The 14571-nt window shown below is 58.5% G+C and overlaps 1 protein-coding gene across 9 annotated transcripts in view; it reads left to right on the top strand.

Annotated features, from left to right (window-relative positions):
- The window catches only part of FRMD5 (FERM domain containing 5), a 402855-nt gene extending 389286 nt beyond the window's left edge, over positions 1 to 13569 (top strand). For 8 of the 9 annotated variants that reach the window (XM_075896788.1, XM_075896791.1, XM_075896786.1 and 5 more), the window contains 2 exons: positions 2619 to 2725; positions 11471 to 13569. In XM_075896788.1, coding sequence (XP_075752903.1) covers positions 2619 to 2725; positions 11471 to 12057 — 694 coding nt within the window. In that variant the 3' untranslated portion in view covers positions 12058 to 13569. The remainder of the gene's footprint in view (positions 1 to 2618; positions 2726 to 11470) is intronic. The other variant, XM_075896787.1, reaches the window with a different exon arrangement.
- Positions 13570 to 14571: the final 1002 nt, after the last annotated feature.

The raw sequence follows: 14571 nt of genomic DNA, 5'->3' as shown, positions 1-14571 counted from the left end.
TTTCCTATCATGCCTGGTCCCAAAGTCCAGGGGAGCTGTAGAAACAGGGTGGTGTCACCCCAAACACGGGGTACACCCCTGGCCATAATGGCTGAGCCATTGATGGAGCTACCCCCCAGGAACATAGCCAGTTCCTTCTCAACCCAGCTATAGTGCGGCCATCGCACCATCCCAGGGCGGGGAGTTCCACAGGTTGACCATCCACTGTGTGGAAAAAGTATTTTCTTGTATTTGTCTTAACCCTGCTGCCTGTTGAGTTCAGTGAGTGGCAGCTTGTTTATGTGCTGAGACAAGGGCAAACGAGGCTTCTGGCTTCGCTTTCTGTTCTGTGCTCCATTCGTGCTTTTGTGCACTTCCATCATCCCCCCTCAGCCCTCCTCTTACTGAGCTCAGCCCCGCAGCTGTTTCTCTCTCCCCAGGGGACAGCTGCTCCGGGCCCTTGCCTGCCCTCGTGGCCTTCCTCTGACCCTTGCCCCGTTCCACTCTGGCCTCTTGGAAATGGGCAGCCGGAATTGGACGCTGGATGCGGCCTGGGTTAAATGGGGCTCTGGCCAGTTCTGCCTTCGCTCCTGTGCCTTGCCCAGAGCTCCTAGCACCGTTAGCCTTTCGGACAGCGCCGGGCCCCGAGCAGCGCTCTCCGGGCTGGCTGCCGAGATCTCTACTGGGCCGTGGGACCCTGTGCGTCTCGCTGGGAGCGTATTGCCCCGTCACATTGCTGGGCGTTTACCAGCCGTTTGATTGGCCGGTCAAGCAGCCTGTTGTAGCGCTTCGCTGCCAGCTTTGGTCTTAGCCCTTGGGAGTCAGTTTGTACCCTCTGCGGGGTCGCCACCTCGCTGGCGAGGCATGTACGGGACCACGCCGGGCCCAGTGCATCGCGTCACGGGGAGACCTGGCCGAGGCTTCCCGCCCTTTGCTACCTGTTAGCCAGCTAGGCTACGTCTAGACTGCAGATCTTCCGGAAAAGCTCATGGCAGAGAGCGTCCGCACAGCAAAAGCACAAGGGAAAAGCCGTGTGCTTTGTCGGCAGAGCGCGCCCACGCTGAACGGACGCTCTCGCACTCAGCAGGGAGCAGTCTGGCCTCAGGATCAAATCGCCACCCGAGAAGGGATTTCTATTACACCCAAAAGATCAACGTGACAACGCAGCCTCGGCGGCTCCATGTTACAGCAACTAAGGAACCAAATTCAAACCCCGGAGAACAGTCTTGGCACCGTGCTCAGATGGGAAAGGGGGGGAGGGGAGGTTCACCCTGAGCAGTTCAAACCAACCACACAAGTAAGAAAAATGACCCTGAAGGCGCCTGGACTCGCATTTCCCTGGTCCCCACGTCTCCTTTTCCCCTTGTTCAGTCTGCTCCCCTGTGCTGAGTTGCGTGGGGGCCTGGCACTCCTGCCTGGGTTAACTCGTTCTGTGTCTCAGCCCGGGTGTTGCTCTGCCACCCAGAGAGCCGGCCGGGATCTACGTCCAGTTCCAATTCCAGCCCTCTGCTCTGTGGCCGTGGTCACCAACAGGTCGATCGCGAGGCGTCCCCCCCATTTCCCCCCACCCCCGAGAAGCCCCCCTCCCTACCTCCCGCGGGTGGGGAAGTCCTGCGGCTCAGCGCCACTTCGGGGGTTCCAGAAGCGCTGGCTGCTCTGCCGGGCGCTGCGGGACGGGGGGTCGGCCCCGGGGGAGGAGCACGGCGACTCCCTGCACTGGCGCAGGAGGGGTGGGTCGGCCCCAGGGCAGGCGTGTGCCGGGTTTCCCTGCGCCGCGGGGGGGGGGGGTCGGACCCGGAGGAGGCACAAGCTGGCTTCCCTCGGGGGGAGGGGGGGAATGAATCCTGGGAGGAGGCAGATGCAGGGGACTCTCTGCCTCCATGGGCACCCCGCCCCCTGCCCCCCACTCCCCAGACCCCATTCGCCTCTCCCCAGTTCCCTGTCGCCTGCCACAGAACCCTGTCCCCATTCCCATCCCCACTCTTTCCATGAGGAATAAGGGGGCTTCCAAGAGAAGGGGTTTTTCTGACATTTGGGCCAGTCTAGACAGGCCAAAGGTGGGAAAAACCTCTTCCGACAGGAGAACTGGGGGAAAAGCAGCAGTATAAGGGCTGGGGATAGCAAGTGATGGAGAGCAGGAGAATAGAGGGCGGGGCTTCACGGAAGGGGCGGGGCTTCAAGGAAGGAGCGGGGCGGTAGATCTTGGCTTGTTCTGTCATTTAGAAAGTGATCTTGGGTGTAAAAAGGTTGGCGAGCCCTTCTCTATGGGTTCTCCCAGCCCCGTGCCAGGTTGCTAGCTACCTGAGTTAACCCCTTAGTCACTGGGTGCTGGTCAGCTCGCCACCTCTTCATGACAGGCCGTTTCCAGACGAGACTCACATGCTCGGTGGTGGGAGTTTTCTGCCTGCCGGGAGGGCGGGGGGGCCGCCGGTGCTTCACGGGGAGAGCCGGTGGGGGCTGGTGCCTGTTTGAAACGCTGCTCTCAGGCCCCGCAGAGCGTAGGAAAGACGCCAACAGCGACACATCGTCCGTCCGTGTCGTTCCGGGCTCTCCGCGCCCGACTGACGAGGGGCCGCGCGTCACTTGGCTTCCTTGGGCGTCTCCAGGTTCCAACGCTCGGCTCGTTTCCCTTCCCACAGAGCCGGGTTGGTTCCCAGCCGCAGCTGCCCCTCCATCACGCACGGGCCGCGCCTGACCAGCGTCCCCAGGACCCGAAGGAGAGCCGTCCACATCTCCATCATGGAAGGTGAGGCGGGGCGCCAGAGCGCTGCTGTGTGTGACGTGTGTTCCCCGTGCGCCGGCACCGTCTCCTCCCTGGCCAAACGCCGCCACCCCCCCGCCCCCGGCCCCGAGCAGGACACGTGCCGGGCAGGGCCGAGCGTCGGCTGCGCGCTCCCGTGTGGCATCGAACGCGGGGTCACGTTGTTTTGAAGGAGTTGATTCAAGAGCAGGGTTGGGGGACCAAAGGCCCAGGAGCTGGATGAGGCCTCCCCGGCTTGCCTGGGTCCAGCCCCCAAGCCATGGGGCTTCCCTCGGCGTTGGGGAGCCTGCGCTGATGCTCTGAACCCCCACTATGCCCCTATGGGGCTGGAGCACACAAAATCTACCAGCCTGCCCCCCCCCCGCTCTGGTGCGTGAGGAGAATGGGGGAGGGTCTTTCTCCTCTGTCGGGGGCCACGCTAATGAGGATGGGGGGGGGGTTACTTACACTTGTGTGCGGCCCCCGGCTGATTTTTCTGTGGGTCAGTGGCCTAAAACATTCCCCAGCCCTGTGCCAGAGTAAGGGGCAGCTCCCAGGGTGTCTGAGGCGACTCTGTGCCCCCCAGAGAGACAGGACGTAGCTGGCTCCGTGGGCACCACGCGCAGACGGTCCAGACGGCCCACGGGAGCAAGATGGCCAGTGGCACAGGCTGCGGCGGAGCTGGGCCTGGGAAAAAGTCCCAGAGGCAGGGGGCTGGCAGGGACCGCGGGAGGCCTTGGAGCTCAGCTCCCTGAGGTCGGGGCCTGAACCCTCAGCTTCCCTGCCAGGGTGTGTCCCACCTGTGCCTGAGGCCCTGCAGTGTGGGGCCTTCCTGCCCCGTCACCCGCTCCCGGGCACGGCTGTCGGTGCAACATCGGTGCTGCCTACGGGCCGACTGAAACCGCCTCAGACTCAGCCGAGAACGTCCTGTCCCGCTATCCATGAACCCGAGGGGGGGGGGAATTAATGGCCCCCCCTCTTTGTACCAGACTGTTCCCCGGTCTCCCGCCATCTGACTGAACACGCCCAGGACGTCCCTCGCGTTGCTGCTCTGGGAGCTGCCGTGTGGGAGGCCGGGGCGCTGAGCGGGGGTTTAGCAGGCGGTGCTGGATGGGCTGTCTGCCCCCTGCCCTGGGCTCTCAGCGCTGGGCACCTACGTACGCGCAGGAGCAACGCGGCTGCCCGGCGAGCCTGGCTGGGGACCGGGGGGCGAGCACAGCAGAGAGGGGAACCGTGAGCGAGGCCCGCGGGAGCCGAGCGGGTCCCTGTGCCTGCGGGCGGGCGCGTTGCCGGATTGAATATCCGGCACCTGCAGTGAGCGCTGAGTCCCCAGGAACGCGGCTACGCCGCCTGTGCCGAGCCGGGCGAGCTGTCCCTCGTGGTGCCGGCTCCGCCCGCTGCCGCCTCCCTGCCAGCGCCCGGTGGGCGTCAGCCCACCCACTTTTAAAGCCCCGCCCCAGCCTTGCGGGCGGGACAACGGGACCCAGGGCCCAGCTGATTCCCAGCACAAATGGTGCAAAACAGGCTCAAGGGGTGCGGGTCAGAGGGTTAAAGGAAGGAGCCGGCGGGGGCCACCGCGCAGAGCACCCTGGACAGCCCCACGGCCCCTCAACGCTGGGCAGGGAGCCAGTGGGTGCCGCCCAGAGGCATCTGCCCGGATACATGAGAGCCCACTAGGCCCCCCGTTGCACGGCCCCCCCCTCGTGCGGGAGATGGGCCAGGAGGAGGCTGACGAGCTCTCGTGACTCTGTGGTGCCACGGCGGGGGAGCATGTCAGTAAAAGGGGAGGGGCTAAGTGGGGGGAGCCGGCATAGGGGCTGCCACCCGGCCCACTCCAGACGCGTGCGCCAGGTTTTCCCTCCCAGGTGTCTGGGGCGGGGCTGAACCGCGCCCGGTACCCGCCCTGTGGGCAGCTTTCCTGCTGCTCCCATCGCTCCCTGCCAGGGGCAGCGTGCCCAGCTGAGCGTCCCCGTGGACGTGTCGATTGGCCAGGGCGGTCACATGACAAGTGCAGGGGATGATGCTGGCATCCCGCCCTCTGCCCCATCCCAGCACCTCCCCCCGGGGCCCGTCCCCAGGCAGGGGGGCAGCATGCGGGGGGGGCGAGCGCCATTTAGACAGAGCCCCCTTGCCCAGGGGCCGCTCAGGGGCCGCAGGCCAGGTTCGACCGGGGGGTCGGCTCCGTGGTGCTGCAGAGAGGCCAGCCCGTCCCTAGGGTCCCGCCGCCCCTGCCTTCCCCTTTGCAGCGGCGGCTGGAGCCGGGCGTGGCTGGGAGCCCCAGCAGGGAGGCTCAGTCCAGCCAGGGCGGCCCCGCGTGTTCGGAGCTGGGGAGTGGTTAGTGCTGGGCACAGCAGGAGGGACGTGGGGGCAGCGCCGAGCCAGGGGAGAGCCACGAGCCAGGGGAGAGCCACGAGCCAGCGCTGAGCCAGGGGAGAGCCACGAGCCAGGGGCAGCCACGAGCCAGGGGAGAGCCAGGGGAGAGCCACGAGCCAGGGGCAGCCACGAGCCAGGGGCAGCCACGAGCCAGCGCCGAGCCAGGGGAGAGCCACGAGCCAGGGGAGAGCCACGAGCCAGCGCTGAGCCAGGGGAGAGCCACGAGCCAGGGGCAGCCACGAGCCAGCGCCGAGCCAGGGGAGAGCCACGAGCCAGGGGAGAGCCACGAGCCAGCGCTGAGCCAGGGGAGAGCCACGAGCCAGGGGCAGCCACGAGCCAGCGCCGAGCCAGGGGCAGCCACGAGCCAGGGGCAGCCATGAGCCAGGGGCAGCCACGAGCCAGCCGTGCACAATGACAAGGCACCACTTTGGGCTGCCCCAGCGTGGCCGTTCTTATGTCCCCCACACGCTGGGGCCGGCGGTGGGGCCCAGGCCCGGGGAGAGCAGCGCTGCTGGCAGGGCCATGGGGAAGCCTGGCTCTGGAGTGTCAGGGCGCGGCAGGTCAGAGCTGAGCCCAGCCGCAGAGCCGGGGGCCGCCAGCCCCGCCCACGCTGGCACGGTGCTGCTGGGGGTCGCATGCGCCCCTCCGCCCGGCGGGCACTCGCCTACGAGCACTAAGACACGCTGGGCCGTCCCCGCCCACCGCCTGGGGCAGCCACCCCGCTGGGCTCACACGCCTGCCTGCCCCCCGCAGGCCCCGGCCCGGGCACTGCGCATCGCCCCACATTCTGCCCCACGACTTACCGGCTCCTCGGGCCAGCGAGGGGCTGCCGACGGGTGGGCCAGGGCTAAGGCTGGTGGGCGCACAGGTGCTGCTTTCCCAGAGGGCATGGGGGGGGCTAGCCCGAAGGCGGGGGCGTCTCTCGGCCTTGGGGTAACGGGCAGGCTGGGCTCCCGGGGCTTGGCGCGTCCCCTCCGCGCCCTGCGTAGATGTGCGGGAGTGTCGCCCAGGCCGGGCCCAAGGACGCGAGCGCGAACGCTCAGTCTGACCCGGGGGGGGGGGCGGCGCTGGAGCACACGGCCCAGGCCTCGGGCGCTAGCTAAGCCATTCCGTTTGGGGTCCAGGCCTTCATGGGCTCCCTTAGCCGGGGGCGGGCAGTGACGGTAGCGCTGGCAGAGACCCCCATAAGCCCCGCCCCTTCTGCCGAGGCCCCGCCCTCCCCCCACAGGAGAGGGAAGTGGGCACTGCCCCCAGCCAGCCTGACCCTGGAGCGGGGTGGGGGCAGCAGCGCTCCACCCGGTTCAATGGGCAGGGCCAGGCTGGTGAGTGGGCCTCCCCCGGCCGCCCACGAGCCACAGGACTTTAGGTCTGACTTAAGGCTGCCGGTGCTCAGGGCCCGTTTCCTGAGCTGCTCCAGGGTTCCTTGGGGGGGGGGCAGTAGCCGGGGGCTGGCGTGGGCATCAGGGCCCAGGGCTCCGGCTAGCGGTGCCAGGCACCTGGGGTTTGACTGGCCCACCCACTCGCCAAGGTGCCCGGGTGGCTGCAGGTGGCACAGCAGGATCGGGGCTCAGCCGCTCCCCTTGTCTGGGCATCACCACCAGTAGAGGGTGGGGGCGGGGCAGCACGGAGCCCTTCCCTGTGGCTGGTGCAGGGGTGGGGCACCTGCAGGCCAGACGCCACTGGCCAGGGTTAGCCACGGGCCGGCCGCCAGGGCTGGTGGGTCCCGGCCAATCGGCGCGGTAGGAAGCCATGCAGGCCGCCCCCCCCCCCCCCGCACTCCCCCTCCCCATGGCTGGGAATGAACCGTGTCCACTGGGATCTGCGCCTTCTGCCAGGGGCTGCTCAGGCGCAACCCGCCTGGCGGCCGGCCAGCAGCAGAGCCTGAGAAACCGCGTCCACTGGGCACCCACCCCAGGCTCATGGCTGCAGGGCTGTAGGGTTTTATAAAACTTGTCAGGTTTGTGAAGCCAGTTCCTGGCTGGGGCTGACGGAATCACAGCTCTGCCTGCCAGGTCTGGGTTGTACCGGCAACCCGCCCCCTTAGGCTACGACTAGCACTGAACTGGTTTGTATGACGCACAACACGTGCTGCCTTGCTGTGCCGTGTGGGGCGTGAAAATACCGAGTTGGAGCAGGTTCCAGCTGCCGGTTTCTAGTACATTTGCACGCGCCTAAGCCCGCCTTCGTGCACCCATTCAAAGGATTTCCTCGGGTTGCTTGGCGGCAGCCCTCTCGTGGGAACACGGGCACGTGTCCAAACCACGGCTGCCCAGCACGCGTGTTTCATGTGTGGCCGAGGGATGTCACCGCTGCCGTGTTCGCCGCCGCAGTTTGCAGGGTCACCATCGTTTAACTAATTAGCGCATGAGTGCACCCTCTGTTTAGGAAGCACTGCCGGGAACAGGCCATGCCAGTCCAACGTGGCCATTGCCAGGGCAGGGCGCAGAGGTGGAATTACTAACATTCAGCAACGCAAAAGCACAATTCCTTCTGTTTGGGGAACCAAACCACATTACAAATCATCACATGGTTGTAACCCAAAGCGCGCCAGGCGATTGCATTTGTCCAGCTTGGGCTGTGTTAGAGCGCCTGTCTTGCTTTCCTGGTTCAAGTTTATCTTCGTAGGAGAACAGCAATTGCTTGGGATGGCTTTCAGCCTGCAGCTGCAGGATGGGCATGTGGCGCTGCCGGCGATGAAGTCACTGCAGTATTTCAATGTTTGGGACTGACTGCAGAGTGCAAGAAAACACAGGTGCAGGAAGGCCCTAAAAACCCAAGTGAGCTAGATTAAATACTAGCTGCTAAATCATGGGCATGTTAAAAAGCCTGCTTCAGGCATGCAACGGTGTAGAACCACATTGCGTTCCCTTAATTCCGAGACGCTAGGCATGGGGTTAGTGACTGGAAAAGTCACTCGCATTACATTAGCCCCAGCCACACAATCTTGGGCGGAGCATGTTATGGTTCAGTGTCTCCACAAGCCTGTTGAGAGGCAGCGATTTAACCGTCAGCTCTGGGATGCCCTGTGGGCTGGCACGAGGGTTTGTTCTAGGGCTTTAGGCGGATGGAAATGATGCGGAGGGTGATTTTTGTCGCTGACAACGTGGGGACGCGACCAAGCAGATTACTGTTTGAAAATGCTGTGCAGGGCACACACTACCTGAGACGCCTGGCCGTGTTACGCTCAGTTGTGTATCTCTGTGTTCGCTAGTGCACACGTGTACGCGCTCCCCGCTCAACACTTTGCCCCAAACAGGAACCACTGCTTTTCTGCAGGCGTTGAGCTCAGAGATAACATTTCTGCCACCTTCTTAGCTGCCCTGCATGGCACGTGTGTACACCAACCCCCAAGTGCTCAGGTGCTGAACGAGGCTAGACTTGGGTCAGTTCCAGCCCGTCCCGACAGCCTCAAGCCTTGCAGGCCTGTTTGAATAGAAGTACAGAGCACTGGGGATCCCACCCCCCCAAAAAAAGAAGGCCCACAAACCAACTGTAGGTTCCTTCCATTACTGTTGCTACGTTAGCCTGCCCAGGCTCATGTAGGGGATTTCCACGAATTGTAGACACAACCCAGACACACTCAGCACACGCTCTGTGCACAACATAGGGCCAGGATGTGCCCCGCCTCCTGTGCGGCAGGGTTGCGTCACGGGAATGAGTGGAGACGGGCCCCTGGGCAGCAGCAGGGGCGTTAAAGCGGAGAAGCCCCTTACTCATAGTCTCCTAGAACTGACGATGCCTACATGGAACTGAGTCCAGTCTCCTACCCCCGGCAGGACCACAGCTGTTTGCATGAGCACAGGCGCTAGGCTGTAGGCATAACAGGCGCTGTCGGGGCACAGTGGAGAACAGGGTGCGTTGTGGGGCTTTATCTCCAGGGGATTGCAGCTCTGCAGCACACACTGCCTGTGTCTACACTGGCATGAATTTCCGGAACTGCTTAAAACGGAATACTATTCCGTTTTCAATTTTTCCGTAAAAGGAGCATCTACGTTGGCAGGCTGCTTTTCCTGAAAAAGCCGTTTTCCGGCAAAGCGTCTGTGGCCAATGTAGACGCGCTTTTCCGGAAAAGACTAGTGGGCTGTCTACACTGGCCCTTTTCCAGAACAGTGTTCCGGAATAAGGACTTATGCCCGAGCGGGAGCAGAATAGTTTTTCCGGAAAAGCGGCTGATTTTCCAGAATAAGTGGCCCAGTGTAGACACAGCCACTGTGGTTAGCGCTCAGGGCCGATAAACTGAACACCAGGCTCCTTGCGTTAAGCCGCAGCTGAAATGACTCACTTGGGGTTTGTGCAGACGGCTGCCTGTTTACACCAACCACAATAAGGCAAAATTACCCAGCAACAATTTTTCTGATTTAACCTCCCCCCGCCCCCAAATGCTTTGCAGGATGCCTTTGGAACCGCCGCTGCCGTGGGGGGCTAGTCTGCCATCCAATGGGTGGCTTCTAATTCGGGGCCCAGCAGGGCTCCTGGGTGTATGTCTCGGCAGTTGGGCTGCTCGGCGGCTGTAGTATTTTGAGAGAGACGTGGGCTCCGTTCCACAGTAACGGGTGGCACGGTGGCTTCCCTGACTCCAGCAGGCACAGCCTCATGCCTGGCCCCCCATGCACACACCCAGGGGTGGTGGCAAAGGAGCAGCAGGGTCTCATATCCCCAATGCCCCTCTGCAGCCTGCCTCGGTCCGTGTGGAAACGCCCTCTGAAGGGAGACCAGCCATTTTCTGCCACCACCCCTCTGCTCGCAGCACTGGCGCTGCTCGGCATTAACCCGTCAGGGCAGCAGGTAGGCTAGCCGGGGGAAGGCAGTGCCCTCCCCAGCCGCCAGGCATGGCCCCACCCCCACTACACCAGTGTCCACCCTCCCCAGCGCTCTGGGGCTGAGTAGGTGCTGCGGGGGGGGGGCCCTGCAACACCCCACCTCGCTGTGGTGCTGGGGAGCAGCTGGAAGGGCTTGCCTGCACCTGCCCTGCCCCCCAGCGACCTAGGAGTAGAATCCCTCCCCTGCAGATTGTGTAGGAGCTAAACCCGGCAGCATGTCTCTGCTTTACAGCGTGGCAGCTGATGGGGGGCCAGGGGTTTGCTGCCATTCCACTCTGGGCAGCCCTTGCTGCTGCCCTGCAGCATGAGGAGCCAGGCCACGCCAGGCCAGTAGGGGGTGCACTGGAGCATGGTTTTACTGCCCGGAGCCGGCCAGCGCTGTGACAGGTGGCGGGGTGCAAGGCAGGACCTGGGTAAGCTGTTCAGATTCCTCCTCTGCTCCCGTGTGGCTGCTACAACAGCGCCAAGGCAGGTAGTGAAATTCTCCCGCACCAGACACTGGTCTCACTAGCAACCAAAACCCTGCCCTTGGGCAGTCAAGGCAGCTACTAGTACCGGACACCTTTCCAGGCCACAGCCAGGGGCAGCCCAGGTCTCAGCTGTGGCTGCAGCATAGCCCCAGCTGTCTGACTGCACCACACCTGCCATTTCCAAGCCCAGCTGGCAGCACGGCCTCTGGCGGCTAGAGCACTTTGCCACAGGCGTGGTGCAGGGTTGGGAGCCAGGCCCAGCTCGGGGTCCATGGCCCTGAGGAACTAAAGTGCAAGTCGAGTCAGTGGTTATCTGCTGGTACCAGAGACTAGCGCACAGCAGGGGACCCGGCCGTTTTGATCGCTAACTTTACAGAGACGTGGTGGAAAAAGGTTAGCACTGGTCACGTGAGGGCAAAGGCAGCTAGATGTTGGGAATCCCTTGCCTGACTCTCTCCTGCCGTGCTATGGGCCAGCGGGAATGCAGCCATGCACAGGGAGTTCAAAGCAGCTGTGTCTCTACCGTGGCTGGTACCAGCTCCACGTTCATTTGTTCTGCGTCTTTGCCAGGGACTCCGACAGATGATGGGAGAGGGCGGATCACAGGAGAGCTGAGCCGGATTGAGTTTCTGTCACATTCACTGTGGGACCTGGGGTGCAGTGCTCAGGCCTCAGTGCTCAACAGTGCCCACTCATTTGGGCTCAATGTTTAGGTGCCCACCTGGGGTGGACGAGGCTGGAGCTTCAAACGTTAAGTAGGCAGCCTGCCCTCGGAGTGCAGGGCGAGTTGCGAGTGCCTCAGCTCCGACAAATCCGCCCAAGGCAGAGCCTTGGAAAAGGTGGGCCCCTAGCCGGTGTGCGCTTCGCTTGCAGCATCCAGAGGCAGGGGGTAGCACTGCCTGAGGCTTAGCTCTTTAGAAGCGTGACCTGGGGAAGGGCTCTGCGTAAGCAGCAATGCTTCTCTTGCCAGCCCCAGCTGGGCCAATAAAAACCCATCGCCCCTCCCACCCTGCGCCCCCAGCTCCCGGGGTGGGGTGTAAGTGTGGCTGTACCGGCCCGTCTCTCTCACTACTCCCTTTGCTCCTCAGGCCTGGAGTCTCTGAGGGACAGCGCTCACTCGACCCCGGTGCGCTCAGCCTCTCACAGCGACGCTTTCCTGCCCCCCGTGCGGAGCAGCCGAGTGGACAGCAGCGAGCGAGTGGCAATCATCTCGGACGAGATCTACAGCCCCGCCGACAGCGTGCTGCCCACGCCGGTGGCCGAGCACAGCCTGGAGCTGATGCTGCTCTCCAGGCAGATCAATGGCGCCCCCTGCAGCATCGAAGAGGAAAAGGAGTCTGAAGCCAACACCCCGACAGCCACAGAGGCTGATGAGATGAGAGGAGAGTTCAAAGCCCTGTGTCAGGGTGTCGGAGGCACTGGCGGGACACAAGCTACACAGGTGAATAAGTTTGTTTTAAGTGTCCTCCGTTTGCTCCTTGTGACAGTTGGACTCCTCTTTGTTTTGCTCCTTCTCCTGATCATCCTTACCGAGTCTGACCTTGACGTTGCCTTTTTCCGTGATATTCGCCAGACCCCCGAGTTTGAACAGTTCCATTATCAATACTTTTGTCCCCTCAGGCGATGGTTTGCCTGCAAAGTCCGCTCCGTGCTGAGCCTGCTCATTGACACCTGAAGGCATGACTCTTCCTAATAACTAGCCAGGTGGATTCAGAAGATACCTGCTACCAGTTCCCAGCACATGGGACCCATCGTGGCACCATCGGCCCATAAACTAAGTCCTCCTTTCATGAATCAAAGTACACTGCGCCGTAGGATGTTTGTTTCCTGGAAGAAGAAAAGGATAGGGTTATGCCAGATTAAAAACGCATTTCTTTAGAGCTCCACTTTTCTCAAGTGCTCATTCCGTTTTTAATCCTTGACCTTTGCAGAATAATTTAAGGTTTTAATTTTCATAGACGTGTGTATGACTGTGAAAGTATCAAATCAGAGGAATTTATTTTATTACTACTGATCACTGTATTAGTGTCAGCCAATAGTGGAGACACTAGTACAAGCCTAGAGATATTGTATTATGCAGGAGCGTTAGCAATGGTGCTACTGAGCTGTAATTTAAGTACTAGTGTATTGTTTCGTTATTAAAACTGCCTCGGTGCACAGCACTACCACCTTCAAATGCTTATTTTAAAGAGATCCTCTTTTTACTAACCAGAGCTTAACTGGCAAATGGTTTTTTAATTAGCAAGTGGTCTGGTTTGATTCTGCTACCAACTTAGAAACGTTTTCAACCAACCACAGAATGGGCAAGGAAAAGGGAAGCCAGGAATGGCAGTGTAAGTCTGTTCCTTTAAATAGCATAGAAAGATGTGAATACCTATCCTAGTCTACAACTTAGGCCTTTTCAGAATGTGTTACGCCTTGAACCTTTAGTGCACCACAAGTGTGGCATTTACCATAGAGGTGTTAAATCCCTAACTACAGTGGAGTGGAGTAATACGGGGATAGTAGATAAATGTATTCAGTTGTGTTCTATGAAGTCCGGGTGCATAATTGGTAACCATACCTGATTTATTTGGGATACATTTTGCCTCAGAAAGATGTTTTGTACAAAGAAAAAGAAGACTGTGGGACCTATATTTTGTTATTGATACTAACCAAGTTTTTTTAAAAAAAACTTTATGGATTAGAGAAATTTAGCGTGATGTTAAAATGACAGGAGTAAGCCAATTATTCTGAAAATAAATGTTTTGTGGAATGGAATTCTAATGGCAGCGTAACCCATTACTAATTTTGGAAAAAAGAAGAACAGGTTTTTTGAAAAATTTCAAAGGTAAAGAGCAGAATTACAAGACAACAATGAAAGAAACCAAGACAAATATGAGCTCTATCCTTAAGAAAAAAAATTAATTAGCTAATTTCTATTGTGACATGAACACATGAATCTTTGATTACCTGGCAAAAATAGCAGCCCATTTATAAGGGGAGCAATAATCGCTATTGTAAAGTTTTGTGAGACGCTGGGCATATTAACAAAACTGACTAGCAAGAGTTTCATTTCATCTCAGGGAGAGATTAAGCAAACTGAGGCCATAGACCCAATTTTAAAATCTGATTTACATTTTCTGCATCATCAAACCACCTCTGCATACAAACTGAAACAATAGTGGTGTGTGCATATGCACACACCTACGGATTCCCTTTGAAGATGAGTTATGATTTTGTCCTACATTCATTGTGCTCTTTTTCCAAATGTCCAATTATCAATATAGAGAATAACTGGGAAGTTAGTTAGATTCTGACTATTTGTCACTGCAATAAATAAGGCCCATTTTACTAGTCTGTCAGATCTTAAAAAAATATGTAGTTTCATGTCACTTACTTTAAAATTAGCCATGGCCATTTGATTGTCAGAAGAGCTGAGAATGATTTTGCATTCAGTTTAATAACTCTCCTAAAGTTAGTTTAAGTTGTGAATGCCAACCACAGGAGAACAAAGGCTAGATTTTTTACATGGGTATATACTGTCTTATGCAACATAGCAAAATTAACTTTTAGTGTAGTGTTCCTACCTCAGTCTGTAGTAAATGGTGTTTTCTATGCAGTGAGTGATAGTCTTAAACTAAACATTTTTCTTCCTAGATTAAAGATGCAGTATTCCATTGTTTTAATTGCTAATACTAGTTGTTTGTCATAACAATGCATTATCATCCAGTGACAGGTGTGGCTCCAATATGTTCCACATTAAATTGTCATTTTTCAAAAACCACAGAGATGAAATATTGACCTTGACGAACTTTTGCATCAATCTGTTTTTAGAATAGTGATAAATACCATCCTTTGTTTAACCTTTTGCAGCTTTTACCTGGCATTTTATCCTAAAATTAATTAGTAGTTTTTTAAATCTTATTTTTTTTCCCGTTTGTGCCATGATATGTTTCATATTTTGCTGTTAGTTTTATCTGTCATTTGTATAAAAAGTCGTTTCCATAGTTCTTATATCAGAGGAAGCAAAACTCTTAATAAAGAATAGTGTACTGCATCTTTAAGCAGTAGAGGGTAAAAATACCAGAAAATGTGAATTTCTTAGTTTTCATAGAAGTTAACCTTTCATGTGCCAAACACTGTAAGTTACATTTTTTCCTCCAAAACAATGTACCTTTTTCTACATATTCAATATGTAGTTAGCATA

This window comes from Pelodiscus sinensis, chromosome 14, assembly GCF_049634645.1.
Source record: "Pelodiscus sinensis isolate JC-2024 chromosome 14, ASM4963464v1, whole genome shotgun sequence".
NCBI lineage: Eukaryota > Metazoa > Chordata > Testudines > Trionychidae > Pelodiscus > Pelodiscus sinensis.
Note: the sequence above shows the minus strand (reverse complement) of the source record. Positions and strands in the feature narration are given on the sequence as shown.